The sequence below is a fragment of the Rhamphochromis longiceps genome, linkage group LG18 (assembly GCF_057381845.1).
Source record: "Rhamphochromis longiceps isolate RC_006_pf linkage group LG18, R_longiceps_female_GT1.1, whole genome shotgun sequence".
In the NCBI taxonomy this organism is placed as follows: Eukaryota; Metazoa; Chordata; class Actinopteri; order Cichliformes; family Cichlidae; genus Rhamphochromis; species Rhamphochromis longiceps.
In genome coordinates, this window is record NC_140574.1 from 4,942,339 (window position 1) to 4,964,086 (window position 21,748).

The 21,748-nt window shown below is 40.1% G+C and overlaps 1 protein-coding gene across 1 annotated transcript; it reads right to left on the reverse strand.

Moving 5' to 3' along the window:
• Positions 1–6,645: 6,645 nt before the first annotated feature.
• On the reverse strand, positions 6,646–15,696 carry LOC146647539 (uncharacterized). The gene is made up of 3 exons (XM_085389609.1): positions 15,561–15,696; positions 13,088–13,346; positions 6,646–8,224 (listed from the first exon to the last, which is right to left on the reverse strand). Exons 2-3 carry the CDS (start codon positions 13,329–13,331, stop codon positions 7,239–7,241), a joined length of 1,230 nt encoding a protein of 409 aa, XP_085245735.1. The 5' UTR covers positions 13,332–13,346; positions 15,561–15,696; the 3' UTR covers positions 6,646–7,238.
• Positions 15,697–21,748: the final 6,052 nt, after the last annotated feature.

A 21,748-nucleotide genomic window follows, 5' to 3' on the forward strand; every position in this document is an offset into this window, starting at 1 on the left:
TCTTTAATCTGTGGTTCTGGACCATCCTCGCTCAGACCAAAGTTCCTCTCCTGGTTATGGACCTGCGGGTCATTCAGACTCTCCTCTTCCTCACACTTCATATTGCTGTAGGGGATCTTAAATGATAAGGGGACATAACAAGAAGGTTACTAATATGATGACAGATGTGAAGGCACATCTGAGCAAATATATTCTAGCAAGTCTGTACACTGTGAGCATGTTGCTCACAACTTTATTAGTGCAAAAAAAAAAAAAAAAAACCCATCAATGTATTTTCACTTAAACAAGCAGCTGTTTTTATGTGCGTTAAAGTTATATAAAAATTTAACAGTGCAAATGCAAATTCCTTGCTGACAGTTTCACCAAAAGGCATTTCCAGTGGAAATTAGCCGACATATCCTCAGCATAACCATGTATAATATCCACAAAACGCAAAAAGAGGTTATACAGACACAATACGGTAATATTATGTTCAAGTAAGACTGGGCGATATGACCCAAAATTCATATCTCGATATTCTTTAGCTGGATGGCGATATACGATATATATATCTCGATATTTTTTAAAGCCATAAAGTAAGAACAAAAAGAGAGTTCTTAGTCAAAACTGCGTCCCAAATCTCACACAGGCACTTTTATTAACATACAGCACAGATGTACAAGAAATAAATACTCAGAAATAAATTATCAGCATTTATTAAATAATAATGTTTAGTTTTCTGTCTTCATTTATGTTGGAAGTGGTAGCAGAGCTGTACGTTTTAATTAGTTTCAAAAATCTCTCAGTCAGAATATGTCATGTCATGTTTAGGTGGAAACTAGCGAGCTAACTTCCAGTTAACTTGTAACTCCGTTAAATTTAATAACTTCTGTTTTCATGGTGTAACTTAATTGTTACACCCGGTAAAGCAGCAACGCTGATCATTTTATTAAAGATGAAAGAATTTAGACTGTTTTTAACTCTCAGTGTTCCTTTGACTTTGGGACCTGAAGGGGATGGAGTACCGCAATATGGATTTTAGGCCATATCGCCCAGCCCTAAGAGAGCCAAATTTGCGGCTCAAGTAACATAGACTACATTGATATAAACGATATTGTCACATCTCATATAAAAATATATCGATATATTTTAAAACTCAATACATCGCCCATTGTGAAGCACAGCACGTATCACTCCACAAGGCTCCTGCTTACGATGCCGTAATGCTTCCGACAATCCATCAAGCGGTGCGGGTTCATAGCTTAGCAAAGTTGTACTAAAACATTTGACACATTTTCGAGCGCTGTGTACCACATAAAATCGTTTCGAGGTCAGTAAACACAACCAGAATTCAGTTGCAGCTTCTTAACGTTGCCCAACATTATACCAGTATTACCGTGAATGGTATGATATGGCCCAGCCTTAGTCCCAGGTATTTAAAACCTAGAGGGAGCTGTCCATTAAGAGGATCGTTGACCCACTTTAGGGACTACTTAAGTGAGTCAATGATCATTGACAAGCCATGGTGTGAAAAAAAAAGGCTATGGGTCATTATCATAAGAGATTTTGTGTGAAAGCATTGGGAGACCCTGGCTCAGCCCATCATGTGCCTACTGAAATCACCTCACCGGTTTAGACATTTCTGCTCAAAGATAGTCGTTTACCCCACATATCCACATCACAATACAACCCCTTCACACATGTGTGTGACGCGCGCGCACGCACGCACGCACACACACACACAAATGGCGAAATGTAAATTATGTAACTGGGTAAAAACAAATGTTTTTTTCTCTTTTTCTACGTTTTCAATTCCGTTGCGTGCTTTGTCTCCACACTACTTCCTGTTATTGGGGGAGCGCGGTGCGCACAGTCCCTTGGCCTTACAGATCTGCAGGTCCGCAGAGATCTGAGCAAAAGCAAATACTGAGCGAGGGGCTGTGTAAATGGATAAAAGCAAACACTGAAATAAGTTTTTGCACGCAGCAGTGAATTTTGTTCGCTAAAAGTTAGCCTTTCTTCGCTCAAAAAAAGTTTATCCTCAAAAAGCAACACTCGTGCTGGCAAATTCTTTTTACGTGCGCTCAGACGAGTGGCACAAAAATAACGCCATAGTAGACGGTGAGTAAATCTAAAAACATATCTTCGCTTTTCTTTAAAACTCCCGCCTTTGTGCTCAAGCGTTCTTTTTTACCAGTGGTTGTCGTTCATAAGTCCTGCAGGGAAAGACGTAGGATACACGTTTCGTAGAGGATCTTTTAACATGACAGTTTTACATACCTGTTATCTCAGATATCCAATAGTCTGCATTCACGGATGATTTCTTCATCGAGCTTTAGTAAGGTTTTAGATTTCATCGCCTGCTGCACCAAGTCTGCGCCGAACAGCGATAACACCGCGTCACTTCCGTTTTTCTTCTTCTTCTTCTTCATTGTGTTTCCGGCAGGCTAGTCGGAAACTTGTACTAGCGCCCTCCCAATGATTCAAGTTAAGCACTGTCTCATTTTACATCGCGGGTCTCATAAAGATAATGATGAGATAATGGGTTTCATGTCTTGTTAGTTGTTTCCCTCCGTGCTCTGTGCGCAGGCTGCCCCACTCACCCCAGCACTGTTAGTATGCAAATCAGAGCAGAGCAAAATTATGCAGCCAATCTCTATCGTCACAATGTAACTGACAGTGAATTATTTTAATGTTTTAATTTTGTATTTGTTTTAAATATTTTTTTAATTTTTCCTTTAGTTGCGAGACTTTGTTTTAAACTTGGTGTAGCGGAAGTAACGCTCAACACGGACTGTGCCTAAAGTGGGTGGACCGCAGGTTTTGACTCTTGCCACCGCCTTGAAGCTGGACTCAGGTATATAAAGAACACATGTGAAAGTATTGTGGTTAAGCTAAATGCAATTTATCAACCTACCTTTAAGGTGAAGTGCAGCTGTGAAGAACGCTACGGCAGGCGTTTAATGTGACTCTGTTAATTTGAGTTTCCATGAAATGAATGTCTTATTTTATTCATACTTTATTTTGCAGATTTATTTGAGAATTAGGCCATTTAATTAAGATAGATTTTATGTTGTTGGTTGTAAAGATCTGGATGGAGATTTTTTTTTTATTCTGTATTTCTATTTTTCAGTTTTATTTTTCAAGACTTGATTTATTGCCTTTTTCTTTGTAACTTGGCCTACTTTTTAAAGTTTTGTTAATATTCACATTTCTCTCTGCCCCCTCGCCTGTCTAGAACCGGCTCAGATGGTGTTACTGATCTGACAGAAGTAAACAGTAAATCACAGTTTCATACTCCTAAAGAAACCAAGCAGTAACTGTCTGCGGATTTTGCGAAAACTTATTTGATACTCTTCTGCAGTAGAGTCCGAAGATAACATGATCCTGAGAATGAGTTTGTCTTCTATGCTTTGTAAGGACCTTGAGTAAAGGTGCCCACAAATAAAGTGCAATAATAAATTATTATTATTATTATTACTACTACTACTACAGAGTACTGTGTGAGAAATTATTCTTAAAATAGAGATAAAGACTAACCGACTGTCACCTCTGTAACATAAAACCACTGTCTTTGAGTAAGACCTGGCTTTTTCAATGTAATTGAGATCTCTCTATCACCCTTCAAATTAATGCAGGCTATTGGTTTGGTCTTCTGAGGTGAATAAATTCTAAAATATCAGCGAATTTATTTCATACTTCTATTCTTTTTTCTGATGATCAAAACCCCAATTTTGAATATGCACAGACTCTTTTCAATCAGTGTATCATTAATTCTTTAATTTTCCAATGGACAATGAAACCAGGTCTCGTAAAGCAGACAAATTGAATTTTAAAATTAAATTTGTTCCAGCAGCCCTTTTTTACATTTCATATTTTTGATCCAAATCTAAAATTGAAATAATCAAAACAAGTACTATTTCCTTTTGATAGGCAATTCAAAATCAAATAATATATATTTGTTCTTTGATTGTCAGTTTAAAAAAAAAAGAAGAGCGAGTGATCCACTGATTCAGTCACTGTTACAATATGCCTGTGCTCACGTTTTGAATCCAGCAGTTTACAGGGAGCATTTAATAGTGAATAATATTTAATATTAAAAACAAACTCAGATACGTTTAATCTTCCTGAAGTTTTTTTTCCCCCAGATAGACTTTTTCTTTATTGTATGTGGATAAAAACTTGTTTGAATTTATTTGTGTTTATGTGAAGACATGATAACTATGCCATTTTCAAATTAAAAAAACATTTCAATACGTAATTTGCATTTAATACTAATGGTTCAAAGAATGTCAGGCTGAATGGTGGGCCCCCACACATTTTCACCTCACCAAATCTGACCTTCTTTGCAAAACGTTTGGACACACCTGTCTTAGAGATCACAGTTCAGAAAAAGAGTTGGTCTCAAAAAGATTTATTTAAGGTTTTATGTAAACTTTATAAACATAACTTTTAAGTGCATATTGAAATTTAAGCCTACATCACAACATATGAATTGATAATGACTCAATATTATTTGTCTTGTGTGTGTCAATTTACAGCTTCTACTCCTGTGTAGTAAAACCTCTTTATTGAATGACAGAGAAATCTAGGCTATTAAACAAAAGCAACAAGCCAAATAAAATTCATGCTTTATTTTGTACAACAAAGCTTAGTTTAGTAAAAACGATTAAGAACTTCAATCTACAGCTGTTTTAAGCTGTTTTATATGTTTTTAGTATCACCTCTACAACTTAAAAGAATAACAAAAGTACAAATACAGACAAATGTAAAATTAGCCGGGCTTGTTTGTCCCAGTGATCACAGTGGCTATGATGTCAGAGGCTTGACCCTGGTAGGGTCTCCCAGGCAAATTGTCCCTGTGTGAGGGGCCAGCGATGAGCGATTTAGGTGACCCCTTTGAAGCAAGGAAAAACAAGGGACCAGTTCACCCTGCCCAGGACATGGATACTGGTGCCTATCCCTATGCCAGGCCTAGGGAGGAGGCTTAAGAGAGAACACCTGGTGGGCACGCCTTAACCCATGGGGCTCTTGCAGACTCCGCACCTGCAGAAAGCACTGTAGAGGGCGGGTGCAATGCATTTTGGGTCGCAGTGAAGGGCAGAGGCTCCAGGAGTTGTAACCCTGGCTCATGGTAGGAAAACTGAAGTTGACAAATAGAATGTCACCTCTCTGGTAGGACATAAATCTGAGCTAGTGCATGAGATTGAGAGGGACTGGATATAGACATAGTAAGGTTCACCTGAATGCATGGCTCAGGCGCTGGAGACGTTCCAGACTCTTCCAAACTCTAGATTCCCCATACACAGAAAGGCAACAGGCAGGGATGGGTATACTAATATCCCACCAAGTTCACTGTCTGTACAATAGGGTTTTCCCAGTGGACGAGTGTGTCTTTTCCCCTGCACCTTTGGGTCAGGGAACAGGTCCTGGTCCTGATTATAGGTGAATGACAGTTCAGAATATCCAGCTTTATTAAAGTCAGTAGGTGGGGTGCTGGAAAGTGACACATCTGGACAATTTATTTTCCTATTTTTAGACTTTAGTGTGCAATATCATGTAGACATGAACATTAGAGGGGTGTGATTTTTTGTGATGTTTTGTCACTGGACTTTTGTGCCAACCACCATGTCTGAGCATAAGTTATTCGCATAAGTGCATGTGGTACTAGGACACCCCAGGTCAAAGGTCAAGGATAGATTTTGTCAATGTTTTATTGGTGGTCTTGGACACATGAGTGAATAGAGGAACAGAGCTGCCAACTGATCACCACCTGGTGGTGAGATGGATCAAGTAGCAGTTTTCTGAGGAAGCCTGGGCACATTGAGTCTGAGTGGACCATGTTCTGCACCTTCACTGTTGAGGCACCTGCACAGAGCTATGGCTGGGAGTTGCCTGTTATGGGGTAATCCCTGTACAGATGGTGAATAACCAAGGTGAAGGGAGTTGTCAAACTGAAAGAGCTCCTGTGGTTATCCTGTGGGATTCCAAAGGAAACAGATTCCACTGGGCCAAGCAGAGTGTGGCTCTGGAAGAAGCTGAAACAAAATCTCTGGTGCAGGAGTCTGGTTAATCCATGAAACAAGACTTTTGATCTCCCTCAAAGAGATTCTGGCAAACTACCAAGTGACTCAGGAGGGCAAAGTGGTGCTGTACTCATATGGTGTATAGTATGGGTGGGGTGCTGCTGACTTGAACTGAGGAAACAAGAAATAGACAACCTGAAGGATTTTCTGAATCCCACTGACATGCTTTCTGTACATGAAGTCGAGTCTGGAAACTAGGGGGATGACTTGCCCGTAACTGGGGCTGAGGTCATTGAGGTAGTTAAACAACTCCTTGGTGGCAGGGCTGCTGGGGTGGATGAGATTCACCATGAGTTTCTCAACACTCTGAATGTTGTGGCACTTTCTTGGCTGACACACCTCTCTGCTTTTTCAATCTAAGGCTACAACTCTGACTGGAGTGGTAGCCTAAGAAGGGGGGACTGGAAGATGTGCTCCAATTACAGAGGCAACACATTATTCTGACTCCTGGAAAGATCTATGCCAGGGTACAAGAGAAATGACTGTGTTAATCGAACCACAGGTTCAGGTCCAGCTCTTTATCCTCATAGGAGCATGGGGTATCTGGCTTGTTGTCATCTGGTCTTTAAGTGATGACGTGATGAACCCTGCTTTTAGATCCTAACTGCTCCATGTTTATCAAGGCTGTTGTGTTTTTAACACGTTTTAAGGCTTTGTATCTTGTTCTATGTACACGACTTAAATAATAAAAATAATGTGGCATGCAGCCAATTGAGGTGGCTCAGACATCTGAATAGGATGCCTCCTGAGCTTTTCCTAGGTGAGGTGTTCCAACACAAAGGGGCACACTACAGAAATTATATATTATCGCTAACCTAGAACCTAATGCCTTGGTGTCCCCCAAATGAGCTGAAGCAGGTTGTCGGGATGAGTGATGTCTATAATTCTCTGCCTAGACTGCCCTAACATTTGGCCCTGGAAAAGTGCCATAAAAGGGATGGATGGCTGTAAAATCAGTGTTTTCCTTATACAAAAAAAAGGCTAACAATTGGAATAAACAATTCAGAGAGTAGAGTTAATTACTATTCTAGACAGGATATATACCATATTGACCTGAAAATGGTATGAGCGCTTCCTTCAGGCTTTGAAGTGATTTGGTTCCTCATGAACATGTGCTCCACTATTAAACTGTTCCACCTAACAGCTTTCAAACATTATCTAAGAAGGAAGCTTTTAACAAACATGGATTTTCATGTGTCTTCTCAACTGTATCCTATAAGTGAATCTTTTCGCACAGGTGCTACAGAAATATGGCTTTTCACCTGTGTGCGTTCTCATGTGAGTTTTCAAGTTTGTCCTATCACTGTATCTTTTACCACAGAGGTTACAGGAATATGGCTTCTCACCTGTGTGAATTCTCATGTGAGTTTTCAAGTTCGTCCTATCACTGTATCTTTTTCCACAGGTGCTACAGGAATATGGCTTCTCACCAGTATGGACTCTTATATGAGATTTCAAGTTCATCAGATCACTGAACCTTTTCCCGCATGTGCTACAACAATGTGGTTTCTCACCTGTGTGACTTCTCATGTGAGTTTTTAATGCAGACAGGTAACTAAATATTTTTCCACATATGCTACAAGAATATGGCTTCTCACCTGTGTGACTTCTCATGTGAGTTTTTAACGCAGACATGTAACTAAAAATTTTTCCACAAGTGCTACAAGAATGTGGCTTCTCACCTGTGTGGACTCTCTGGTGTTTTGTCAGTTTGTATTTATATTCAAAGGTTTTTCCACAAGTGTCACATTTTAAAGACTTTTTACTTGTGTCAGTTTCACACTGACTCTCTGACACAGGACAGCCGTCTGCTGTGTTACTGTTTCTGTGATGTCCTCTCTTCTCAGGCTTTGCATTTCTTTTTGATCCTGAGTCTACATGCTCACTTTCATCCTCATCTCGACTTTCTGGTTCAGGAGAGTTGTAAGAAAGAAGCTGGTCACTGTTTGGTTCAGGTTCCTCATAAGTAGAAGTCACCATAAAGGTATCAGTCTCGACCTTCAGCACAAGCACCTGACTAGTGCAGAGTTCCTCTGGTTCCTCTTTAATCTGTGGAAGCTCTGGGTCCTCCTGGTCAAGACTCAAGTTGCCCCCCTGGTTAAAAACTTGCTGGTCATCCAGATCCTCCTCTTGCTTACAGACATGTTGTTGCAGGAAGTCTGAAGGGACAAACATAATAGAAAAAACGCATCTGATAAAAGATTATTTTCACTTTAAACATATGAAAATAATAAAACAACTCAAAATTTACATATAAACATTTCTGCCGTGTCAAAAAATTAATAAATAAATAAATAAAAATCAGTGACCAATATAACCACCCTTCTTTTCAATAACTGTCATAACCCTTCAATTCATGGAGTCTGTCAGCATCTTAATCTGTTGATGACCAACCGCTTGTGCAGCAGCAACCACAGCATCCCAGACACTGTTCAGAGAGGTGTATTGTTTTCCCATCCTGTAAATCTCCCATTTAAGCAGGGCCCACAGGCTCTCAATAGGCTTTAGGTCCGGTGAGGAAGGGGGCCATGTCATTATTTTTTCATCCTTAAGGCTAGCCATTCAGTGGAATACTTCGATGCATGCGATTGTCCTGCATAAAATTCATGGTCTTCTTGAAAGATGCAGATTTTTCCCGTACCACTGCTTGAAGAAAGTGCCTTCTAAAAAAAAAAATAAAAATCTTTGCAACAAAATGTTTGATGGTCCTGTGGTCACGCCCCAATATTTGAGCAATTTCAAAAGTGCTGCATCCCTCTGAAAGACCGTACACATTTTTTGAGTTTTAAGAGTCTTTTAAATTTCTCTTTTGGCCCATTTTGCCTGAGGAAGAGAAGCTGCCTAAAAATTATGCACACATTTCTATAAAGTGGTGACATCCTTAGACCACGCCTTCACTCATTACACAAATAAACATCACCTGATATGCTTAAGTCCAATAAGCACTCAAGTTTATACGGCTCAAAGTTTAAAAATATGCATAAAATTATGATATGGCCAAAATACGCTGTTCAAACAATGTTTGACTGCATTGTTCTGGACAGAGATCTTGGATGTTGTTCCGGGGAGCCACTCGCCTAGCTTGAAGGTCACTGCACAGAGTGCTTCCATTACCACTGAGACCAATGTTTCAGCTTCTCAAAGCTTCTCGTTCTCCTTCATCCTGATGTTGCTATCACTTGGTATTATCTACCTTTATTACTATGGCCATTGTCCTCTGCTTGTCCACCACTACTATACCAGTTGGTTAGGACTACTATGATTATATTTAGAAATATACATTTTTGTATTTGATTAAATAGATATAAAATAGCACTTGGTGAAAATTTTATATTTATTCCAAGAGCTGCAGAACCTAAAGTTTTACACTGTCAAGATGGAGGCATATGATCACATTACAGCACGCAGTGATCAAACCCATATTTTGTTCACCACATGAAAGAGCTGTTAAGCATTTATGCACACAGTGTGAATGCTCTCCAATCCAATCAGAACAATGTCATTTGTTTAGAAAGGCTGGACAAGTTTGTAAGTGATCCAATCAGAAGTAATCTTCTTGTGCAGTGACGTTAGATGTGCACATTTAATCTGCACCTGGTAAACAGGTTCGGAGAGTGGGTTTAGCCAACTCCCATACCTCCAGTTTCTAATCAAAATGTGACGAAATCTCAACATTTAGGAAGCAGAGAAGAGTACATGCACAGAGACATTTCAGATATAATGTCAATGAAAATAAGATGCTTTGCAAACCATGTGGAGCAACACTCTTCAGTAAAAACCCAACAAACCACTTTATTGTTTAGTCAATTAAATCAACTTTAGATTTTGTCTATGAAAGTTTTATGATATTTAGTTAACTTAAACTAGACTAAAACAATTTAAATGTCTAAATTATGACCAAAACTGAATGATGTTTTACTTGAATAAAACTAACTCCAAAAAAAAAAAAAAAGAATTTTGAACAAAAATTCAAAAGTTAAAAGATGAATTAAACAAAAAATATTTATCTACGCAACATAACATTTTATTGTTTGTTATTAAAATATTTGAATCTTGTCCTATTTTCGCTGGAATTACATTTCCTATCCTTGGAGTTTTCAAGGCAGTAACAATGTTTTTACTATGTTTACTGACAGTGTTGGTCAAGTTACTTGAAAAAAGTAGTCAGTAACTAATTACTGACTACTTCCCCAAAAAGTAATCCCGTTACTTTACTGATTACTTATTTTCAAAAGTAATTAATTACTTAGTTACTTTTTAAAAACATGATTTACAACCTGAATAGGTGATGAAGCGATAGATCTTTCAGCCCAATTCTACTTTTTCTGCATAATCCAGCATACAAAATGTAATCAAAAGGAAAAGTCTCTTTTTAAAACTTGTTTTATCTTTTAACTTTATGCATCAAGCAAAAATTTAATTATATTCAACATTCTCTGACTGGAAAAAAAATTGTTTTAACATTTAAACCTATTTTCTGCACCTTCCAGCACATAAAAATATAATATTTTTTGTGTTTGTACTGAGTCTTTCAAATAAATGCAAGTGGTGCAGGTGTGCCGCAGCGGTCAGTGGAAGAATCCGCGAGTTTCTCTGAATTTCCCATTACGTGGTAGTGTACTGGGACTTCACTCAGGCAAGTCTGCTGGACCAGACGGAGTGAGTCCCCTTGTCCTCAAGGCCTGTGCCCCCCAGCTGTGTGGAGTCTTTCATAAACTGTTTATGCTGAGTCTGAGTCTGCAGAGGGTCCCGGTGATGTGGAAGACATCATGCCTCGTCCCTGTACCAAAGACGCCTCGTCCCAGTGGCCCCCAGGATTACAGGCCCGTGGCACTGACCTCCCACATCATGAAGACCCTGGAAAGGCTCATCCTGGACCAGCTGCGACCCATAGTAAGACCACATCTGGATCCCCTTCAGTTCGCTTATCAGCCTCGTCTCGGAACAGAGGACGCCATCATCTACCTGCTCAATCGTGTCTACACCCATCTGGACCAGCCGGCGAGCACTGTGAGGGTCATGTTTTTTTACTTTTCCAGTGCTTTCAACACCATCAGGCCGACCCTCCTGGGTGATAAGTTAGCAGCGATGCAGGTGGATGCTTCTCTGGTGTCCTGGATTGTTGATTACCTGACAGGAAGACCACAATATGTACGTCTCCCACAGTGTGTGTCTGACAAGGTGATTAGCAACACAGGGGCACCACAGGGGACTGTCCTCTCCCCCTTCCTCTTCACCCTCTACACCACAGACTTCAGCCACTGCACAGAGACCTGCCATCTTCAGAAGTTTTCTGATGACTCTGCGGTGGTTGGATGCATCAGCAGGGATGATGAGACAGAGTACCGGGCTGTGGTCGACTCCTTTGTCACGTGGTGTGAGCAGAATCATCTGCAGCTCAACGTGGCAAAGACCAAGGAACTGATCGTGGACTTCAGGAAGACCAGGAAACACTTGACCCCTGTTTCAATCCAGGGGGTCAGTGTTGACATTGTGGAGGACTATAAATACCTTGGAGTACACATTGACAATAAACTGGACTGGGCTAAAAACACCACAGCACTTTACAGGAAGGGCCAGAGTCGTCTCTATTTTTTGAGGCGACTGAGGTCCTTCAACATCTGCCAGAAAATGCTGAGGATTTTCTATGAGTCTGTGGTGGCCAGTGCGATCCTCTATGCTGTTGCATGCTGGGGGAGCAGGCTGAGGGTCGCAGATGCCAACAGACTTAATAAACTGATCCGTAAGGCCAGCAATGTTGTGGGGATGGAGCTGGACTCCCTCAAGGTGGTGTCGGAGAGGCGGATGCTGTCCAAGATAAAGACAATGTTGGATAACACCTCCCACCCACTCCATGACATGTTGGTCAGTCACAGGAGCTCGTTCAGTGAGAGACTGAGATTACCGAAAAGCACCACTGAACGACACAGGAAATCATTCCTGCCTGTGGCCATCTCCCTGTACAACGCATCCACTTAACACACTGTTTGCTGCTACAACTACACATGTTTCTTTTCCAAATATTTATTTATGAGTGACTTATGTATGTATGTATGTATGTATATATATATATATATGTATATATTGTACTATTCTTAGTTAGCGTATTGTCTGTCTTGTCTTAATGTTGGTTTAAAATGGAGCACTGTAACAAAAAATAATTTCCCCCAGGGATCAATAAAGTATTCTGATTCTGATTCTGATTCTTGGAAGTTTATGGGGTTTTTTCGCTGTAAAAAGAAGTTTTCTTCCCACGCAGTGCAAAGCGTACGCTAATGTTTTTGTCACTTTTTAGTAAGTAAGGTCAGTACTTCCACGTTTCAAACGCTGCATGCTCATACTCTCTCCTGCACTCGATATATTATCCATTGTTGATCTGCACACAGCTGTTGCCACAAACGTCACACTCGCTTACGTCATTGTCATGAGACACTCTTGCAAAAAAATAAATAAATAAATAAATCACGGTTATAGTAACGCAGTAACGCAGCGTGCTTACGGTAAAGTAACAGTAATCTAATTACCTTTTTTGCAATAGTAATCCCTTACTTGATTACTTGAAAAAGTAATCGGATTATAGTAACGTGTTATTGCCCATCTCTGTTTACTGAGCACAAACATCTAACTGGGAATAAATTAAGTTCCATTTTATGTTATTTTTGGGTTGTACCATTATTTACATTCTCAAGATTGTTTCTTTCTAAACTTTTAGCAACATTTGTGGGTAAATATAAAGAATTTAAAAATGATTCAGCTTCAGTAAGCAAAGAATTGTATTCAGTTTGGACAAAATGCTGCATTAAAATCTAGTCTCACCTCTTCAGTCTAAGAATTTAAGTCAGTTTATCAGCTGACTGATAGAAAGTATAGAGTTAGCTTAGGAAAGGTATAATAATAGAGGTATAATGATACTTGCATTTGGCTCTTAAATTCATCCTCTACCTCTAAAAGTAAAAGTAATTTGGTGTCTCGTTTGGAATCCTACACGAGTCATATTTGTTTTTACTAAGAATATTACATGCCTTTGTCATGTTTTTCACATTTCCAGATTGTATCCAGTAGTCTGAGCCGCTCTTCCCCAGTCCAGACGATGATTCCTTCAGCCTCCTGCTTCACTACAAGCGAGTCTACATCCTGAGTGGTGGAGACTTCCTCCTGTTCCTCTTTAATCTGTGGGAGCTCTGGGCTCTGCTTGTTCAGACTGGAATTTCTCTCCTGGTTACAGACCTGCTGGTCATCCAGACCCTCCTCTTCCTCACACTTCATGTTGTTGTGGGAGGTCTTGAGGGACAAACGGACACAACAAAAAGGTTACTAATGAGATGACAGGGAAACACAAATGTGACAAATGTTTTGAGACAAAATATGAAAACGATAAATAAAGTGGAGGAATGATAAGATTGTTTTTTTATAAATATTTGCGAGATACATCTTACAGGGTTTTTGTATTAACGAGTACTGCAACAGCAGTGAAAAGCTTTCAGCTGCAATATTCTCATTTGGATTTATCTTCACATTATTAGCTCAGTCAGTGTGCACAACTGAAAAGACAGTTCATTTAAGTTCTGCCATGTTTCATCAAATACCAGTATTACTGAGGAACAGCAAAATGTGCAGGTCCACTGTAAACACTTATGGTGAGGACTCTGTCAAGAGTAACATAATAGAGAAAGTTTTGGTGCTCTACTCAAAGCTTTGAGGCATCTACCCGTGCCAATTACACACTCTTTTTGACAACATATCCCATATCGCTTATGTGGTACATGTGGGTTCTCTCCGGGTACTCCAGCTTCCTCCCATATTTCAAAGGCATGCAGTTAGTGGGGTTAGGTTAATTGGTGACTGGTTGCCCATAGGCAAGAATCTGAGTAAGAATGGTTGTCTGTCTCTGTGTGTTAGCCCTGCATCAGGTTGGCGACCTGTCCAGGGTGTACCAAGCTTCCTGCACTACGACAGCTGAGATAGGTTCCAGACATAATCCCACTCTCCGATAACAGACATCAGTGCATTGATGTCTGTTGTGGTGATGAGAGAGCTGAGCGTAAAAGCAAAGCCATCAGTTTATGGTCCCACCCTCACCTACGCATCCATCTCCACATTAGTCGCTCATGAGCTCTGGGTAATGACACATCACATTACAGAGAATAACTTCCTCCCAGAGTAACAAAAACTGTAATTTAATGACATCCGGAATCCGTTTCTGACCTTGGTCAGACACCTGGGGCTGAAGCCATGCACATCTCCACAAACACATAAGAGATACACAACAGGTTACTGCTGTTATGTGGTTGTTTTTTCACCATCAGTGGTGTCATTTTTAGTAATATATTATTTTTATTGCTGTTATGACTACTGTCAAAATAAATTTCTATTCAAATTCACATTGTAATATAAGATAGCATATCATAATAGGTATATAAGATATAATATAATCTATACAAATTTACATAAATGACATTGCATAAATTTATATTACATATTATAGTCTAAGGAGCTTGGAAAGAAAAGTGTCTGGACTTCTTTAAGTTGCTTGAAGACGTTTCACCTCTCATCCGAGAAGCTTCATCAGTTCTAGGGTCAAATGGTGGAGAGTTCCAGATTTAAGCCCTGTGGCAGTAACCCTCGAGAGGGACAAAAAGACCCCCTAAGATCCTCTACCTAATCACATAACATATTACATATTATACAACACATTGGGTAAATTCCCTGCTTATAGAGTCTAGGGGAAACCAGCAAGTGCCATTAACTGGTCTAGACTGGTTGCTCTTAATGATCTGTTACTTTATATTTTTCACATGTTTGTACAGGATATTGTATTTGATTTAATTGTTATGTGCTTATGTGGTACATGTTTTTTGAGTTTTGCTGCCATGATGCCAGGACTCTCTTTGAAATGAGATTTTTTACCTGGATAAATAAAGGACTATTAAATATAAGTATAGATGTATACGTATACAGCATTATAATTTATTGAATACATAACAGAAACATTGCTGAAATGGCGAATATTGAACCCCTTGTTAACCTCGTTTATAAGAACCCAGCTGCGGGTTTTGTAGTCCATCTCTTGCACAGTCTGGAGTCACTGCAGCTCTCTGAACTGTGCTTCTCTTTTAAAGTGCTTATTAATTCTCATTCACACCTTTAATCGGCCTCGTTACGCTTTCCTTCAAGGTCGAGGAAAAGTAGCTAGAATAAGGAGACATAATAGGAGGTATTTCAGGACTATCTGGACCTGCCCCACTTTCTCTGTACGTATCTTTGATTTAAACGTGTAAAGCCGCCTTTTTACTAGTCACGCCCCTCCCGTGTCTCACTGAACTTCGGGCTGAAAGGTTTTCATTAAAAAGAGAGCGAGAGAAACTTGTGTTATTCCTATTATAAACAGCTCGTAGCTCCTTGCTGGTTTGAGATCTGAGCCTGCAAACTGAGCTCTGATCAGGGTCCTCTAGGAGTCGTATTCCCGCGTTAGCTCATTGACGCCGTTTTACACACCTGTGTGACTTTATCTCGGATATCCAACAGTCTGCTGATCTCTTCACTGATGTCTTTTCAATTTCTGAGATTTCTTCGGCTGCAGTTCGTCTCTCCTTAAACTCTCGGACACTGAAGACGCTGCTAAATAGTAAGAGTCGCGTCACTTCCGCTTTCCTTCTTCTATTGCATTTACAGCAGACTAGACCCATCAAAGGTGTGTTGCTGCCCTCCTTACACAAAAAAGTCCTGTATTTTTGTGCTTCAAAGCTCTTTTCGACAGCAACCTTTTTTCACGGCGGAAAAAGGATAAACTGCATGTATCATTTCAAATTCTCAAAGACTGCTGGCATCGCTACCAGAACACTGTTAAAGAGGCAAAAAGGGAATATTTTGCAAATATTATTTCTTCCAACTGTCATAACCCACGTGTGTTATTTAGGACCATTGACACTGTTCTTAATACTCCTTTGAATGTCTGTTTGGAAGTTTCTCCTGAGATTTGCAATGATTTTCTGAACTTTTTTATTGAAAAGGTTGTCACCATCAGGGCTCTTATCACAGCTCCTGACTCTGACCCCTCTGTCTCTGTCCCTTGCGCTGCTGTTTTCACTCAGTTTGAGCTTGTGACGCTCTCCTCTTTAGAGGATGTGGTTCGCCATATTAAGCCCACAGGTTCCCCACGGGATCCTGTCCCTCCACAATTCTTTAAAGAAATTTTTCCTAGTATACAACAGTATGTCCTTGACATTATTAACAGCAGTCTGTCTTCTGGTGTGGTTCCTGCAAATTTCAAACATGCAGTAGTACAGCCACTGCTTAAGAAACCTGGCCTTGATCACACAGTTTTAGCGAACTATAGGCCTATTTCCAAGCTGCCTTTAGTCTCCAAGGTTTTAGAGAAAATTGTTTTTAGTCAACTGAAAGATTTTCTAGATGAAAATGGAATCTTTGAGGTTTTTCAGTCAGGTTTTAAAACCCTTCACAGCACAGAATCTGCATTACTAAGGGTTTTTAATGACATCCTTCTGGCATGTGATTCTGGTAACCATGTTGTTCTTGTCTTGCTTGACCTAACTGCTGCCTTTGACACAGTAGACCACAATATTTTAATTTCTCGATTACATGATGTAGTGGGTATTGGTGGCACTGCACTCAATTGGTTTAGGCAGGGCTCTAGACTAACTTTTTGACATGGGCGCACCGGTACGCCTAACTTTAAAAATTTAGGCGTACCGGCACAAAAGTTAGGCGCACTCAAATTTTTCAACCGCATCGCTTAACACCGCAGTTTTACATGTGCACTTTCTTTGGGGGGGGAAGTCCATACAGACAATATTAATTTCTAAATTATTAACTAACAAACTTGTGCTTAAAGTGCTTTGTCAATATTGTAGAAAATGTTAAAAACTTAATCATCATCTTGGCCTCCTCTGACAACCTGTTTGCTGCTGTCAGCTGCTGAAAGGCCGTGGGGAGAGGGGACACTTGGGCAGTGCATTTACTGCAGCATATAATGTGTTTTCTGGATACACTGTGCTTTTTCAGCATTCAAATATTGATGGCACCGTGTCAGAGCACTGGCTATGAATTTCAGACAGATCAGGCCTTAACTTAACAAAAAAGTTATCAATAGTTCTTTTCATCTTTTCTTATTACCCACAGCTACAGTACATCCACTTCTCTCAGGCCTAGGCTGCTCACTAGGGCTGAGTATCATCACTGATTTCTATAATCCATTCAATTCCGGTTCTCAAAGTCCTGATTTGATTCAATTTAGCCTCAGACAGTCAGAAATATTATAATTCTGATCATTTATCAGTACTGATACACATGAGACTTCATCAGAATTGTGAAAATCACAGCAGATGCCTTTGTGTGAAAGTAACTGAGAATAAAACACAGGAAAACATGAAGGAGATTTTCCTGGTCTGGCTTTTTTTATAGCAGATAACCTTAAAAATATTCTGCAATTTTGCATAATTTTAAGAAATTTAAATTTCTTCAGTATTGAACAGCAGAAATTAGGCTTTCTTGTCCGAGGTCATTTAAGTGAAAAAAGAAAAAGCGCTGTAAACAACGCTAGACTGGTGGGTAATAAGCGAATGAATAATGCAGAAAACAGATTTGAGACGGGAAACTGTTCCTGAAGTACAGAGAGAGAGAGAGCTGTGCAGGAAGTGTGATTTTTATCGTGGTGGAAGCAAAACAGCAAAAGTCAGAGGGAATTCATGACGACATTGATCAAATGTGAAGCGCAGTTTGCTGCTTCTTTTGCTGCAGGCTCGGTGAATTTTGGTTGGAGAGAGGCAAAACCTGCAGCTCAGAATCAGCGCAAAAAGACGTAAACACAGCGCGGACCCGAAGAATCGCTAAGCTCCGACAGCGTGTCCGTGTTCAGGCCGTCGGGTGAGAAAGCCGAGAAAGACGAAGCTGATTCTGATGTGTTGGGTCCGCTCCGTGTTTAGGTCTTTGTGTGGAATCCGTTAATGAATTGATATCGCTTTATTCAAGCTACTCACCTCTCTCTTCCACCTGCACTTTCAACTGGACCACGGCCAATCAGAGAGGTCCCGCCCCTGACTATCTCTGATTGGTTTAGTCCACGATAGGGGCATAATGTGTGTCTGTTGTTGACCACAAGGAGAGTTACAGAGATTTTTTTTTTGTTACCGGAACAGTTGGTCGCACCTGTGCGACCAAATATTTATTTTTAGTCGCACCACTGAAAAATTTGGTCGCATTTGCGACCAAATTGGTCGCACTCTAGAGCCCTGTTAGGTCTTATTTGTCAGATAGAACTTTCTCTGTCAGCCTTCTCGGTTACGAATCGTCTTCTGCTCCTCTGTCATGTGGTGTCCCACAGGGCTCAATTTTAGGGCCACTGCTCTTTTCTCTGTATCTACTGCCTCTGGGTTCTATCCTTAGAAGGCATGGGATCTCATTTCACTGTTATGCCGATGACTGCCAAATTTATTTGACACTAAAACGCAAGGATGCCATCTCCATAAAACCTCTCTTGACATGTCTAGATGACATTAAAGCTTGGTTGGCTCAAAACTTTTTAAATTTTAATAAAAAGAAAACAGAAGTGTTGGTGTTTGGACCCAGTGGTCCCTGTGAGTCCTCCTCTGTTGTTTTAGGATCCCTGGAAGTCTATTTTAAATCTGTTGTTACTGACCTTGGTTTTAAGTTGGACAGTGATTTTAAATTGAACAACCAAATCAGAGCAGTGGTGAAGTCCAGTTTTTATCATTTAAGGCGACTGGCAAGACTAAAATCTTTTCTTTCGAGGCAGCACCTTGAAACAGTGATCCATGCTTTTATTTCTTCCCGCCTGGACTACTGTAACTCACTTTATGTGGGGGTCAGTCAGTCATTGCTCTCACGTCTGCAGCTGGTTCAAAATGCGGCTGCACGACTCCTAACAGGAACTCGAAAAAGAGAGCATATAACCCCCGTGCTGGCCTCTCTGCACTGGCTGCCTGTGTCTTTTAGAGTTAATTTTAAAATTCTTATGTTTGTTTTTAAATGCCTACACAGTCTTGCCCCGCCTTACCTCTCTGAGCTTCTTCATCCCCACATACCCTGTCGGTCTCTCAGGTCAGCTGACCAGCTGCTCCTGGAGGTACCGAGATCCAGGAGGAAGCTTAGAGGGGACAGGGCCTTCTCTATTGTGGCTCCAAAATTATGGAATAATTTGCCCATGCATGTTAGAGAGGCCCCTTCACTGTCCACTTTTAAATCACGTCTTAAAACCCACTTTTATTCCTTGGTTTTTAACCTCAGTGAGACTTAGTTTCTTTTTTTAATGCAGTAGTTATTTAATTAATGATTTCACTCTTCTTTTATTTGTTTTTTATTTATATCTCATGTAATTTTATTTTACAGTTCCAATGTACAGCACTTTGTGTCAGCTGTGGTTGTTTTAAAGTGCTTTATAAATAAAGTTGATGATGATGATGATGATGACGGCAGCATATAGAATAAATCCAATAAAAAGGATATATAGAACATAGGACGTACTAAATTGACTTTTGCTACGGTGTTTGAGTGTAATTATGACTAAAAAAATGCACATTTGCCTTTTTGCGGCATATTTTAGTAGAAATGTTATATGTTATGTTTTATGACACAGTGCACTTTATTATAATGTAACCTTTATTATAAAGGACTTGTCCTAAATACATGGCAAATTGTCAAATGTATGGACAAACTAAGGTGCAATGCTTTACCTTGCTCTCCATCCCTGTTAGCAGGATGAAGGCAACCTCTTGTGTTGTGCATTCTTGGTTTTCAAATTTCAGTTGTTAACCTCAGTGTAAAAGCTTCACTGTGCCTTCGGCAGCTTCAACATCATCAGTAAAGAGAGATTTAAATATGTGTAATATCACACTGTGTCAATTTGTTCACCGGAGTCACAAGCTGTAACACTGATGCTGCGTTAAGGGACCATGGGAAAGATGGGAGAGACAAGTGTCCTCTACAAAAGCCCTAAAACCCTTCACTGATGAAAACTGTGGATTAACTTCAACCCAGAAAGTTCAGGAAATCAAAAATCAACTTTAGGTGTCAAATGAATAAATGTGGAAAGCCATTAACTCTCCTGGGGTTTGAGCTTTGATGCAGCTTTAGTGTAAGCCATGGATTTACTGGTCAATCTATGGTTCCACCCTCACCTAAGGTCATGAGCTCTGTGTAGTGACTGAAAGAATGGGATCACAGATACAAGCAGTGTAAATGACTTTTCTCCAAAGGGTGGCTAGTTTCTTCCATAGTGATAAGGTGAGGAGTTTGATCATGTGGTGAGAACTAGTACAGTTGTAAATAAAATACTACATTTTTAATTGGAAATCAAAAAGCTCACTATGCATAAATGACTATATTAATTTTCATTGAGAACACATCATATTAGAGAGAATAACTTCCTTCCGGACAATAAACTGTAACCTGACGCTCTGGTCACGTCTATCGCGTTCGGTGTGGACGTCTATTGGGAAATCTGAAATCGGAGCCTCTTTCACAGAGTTCTGCCGGAGGTTTCTTCCTGTTAAAAGAGAGTTTTTCCTTCCCACTGTCGCCAAAGTGCTTGCTCATAGGGGGTCATATGATTGTTGGGTTTTTCTCTGTATCTACTGTACAATATAAAGCGCCTTGAGGTGACTTTTGTTGTAATTTGGCGCTATATAAATGAAATTGAATTGAATTGAATCGAATTGAATCCAGTATTCCCTGTTACAACCTTTCTCCTCAGTCTGCTGAGTATCTTTGTCAACAGCAGCTGAGTGTGAGAATGGATTATGCACTCTGATAACAAGTGCAGCAACATTTTGCAATGCTCACAAAGTTTCTCCCTAAAGATTTTCACTTAAATGAAAAGTCTTTCCCTTTTGACCATCTCTGAATTGAGGAGGGGGGCCTGAGGGTACATCTTTCGCCATCTTGCAATGCTGTGATTGCAGCCATTCCCCAACTCTCTGTGAATGGTACTCATGGCCATTGATCAGTGGGCTTTGATCAAGGGTTGGTGATCAATGGTCATGAGAATTTGCATAATCATGATGAAGGAACTGACCTCCCAGTCCGTTGTTCCTACAGCGGATCCAGTCATTATGCAAATGTACTGTTTATAAGATTAGGAAAACCTGCAGTCAGCTGAGACTGAAGAAGTCACTTGGATGAGCGACGAAACGTTTCTCCCACTGAAAACGATACGTCCAGATGAACAAAATCAACCTTTGAAGATTTACCTAAGTGGATGTTTGAGAATGCATCAAGACGTAAAAAGCTAATAAAATGGTAAAAAAGGACTTCCTGCGGATACGTTTTGTCCTTACTCGTCTGCAGCTCCGTCAGCATGTGTAAAATGCTCTTGTTTCAGTTGCTCTAATTTTAGTTTCTGCTAAAGAGGGGATCATGTTCAGCTCAGCTTGTTTGATTTTATTTCAAACTGATACTGAAGTGTGTACTTAAATCGATAGAAAGCAGAGTTTCACTGGTCTGGCCCACTCAAGATTAAAATTTGGTTTATGTGATTGACGACGTAAAATGAGTTTGAGATCTCTGTCATTCACTATTCCTTTAAGTCAGTGCTCAATGTGAATCATTAGGGGGCGCTAGTACGCCTTTCAGTCCAATCTGCCAGAAAAGCAATAGAAGAAGAAAAAAACGGACGTGACGCGATGTTTTGGCTGTTCGGTGCAGTATCT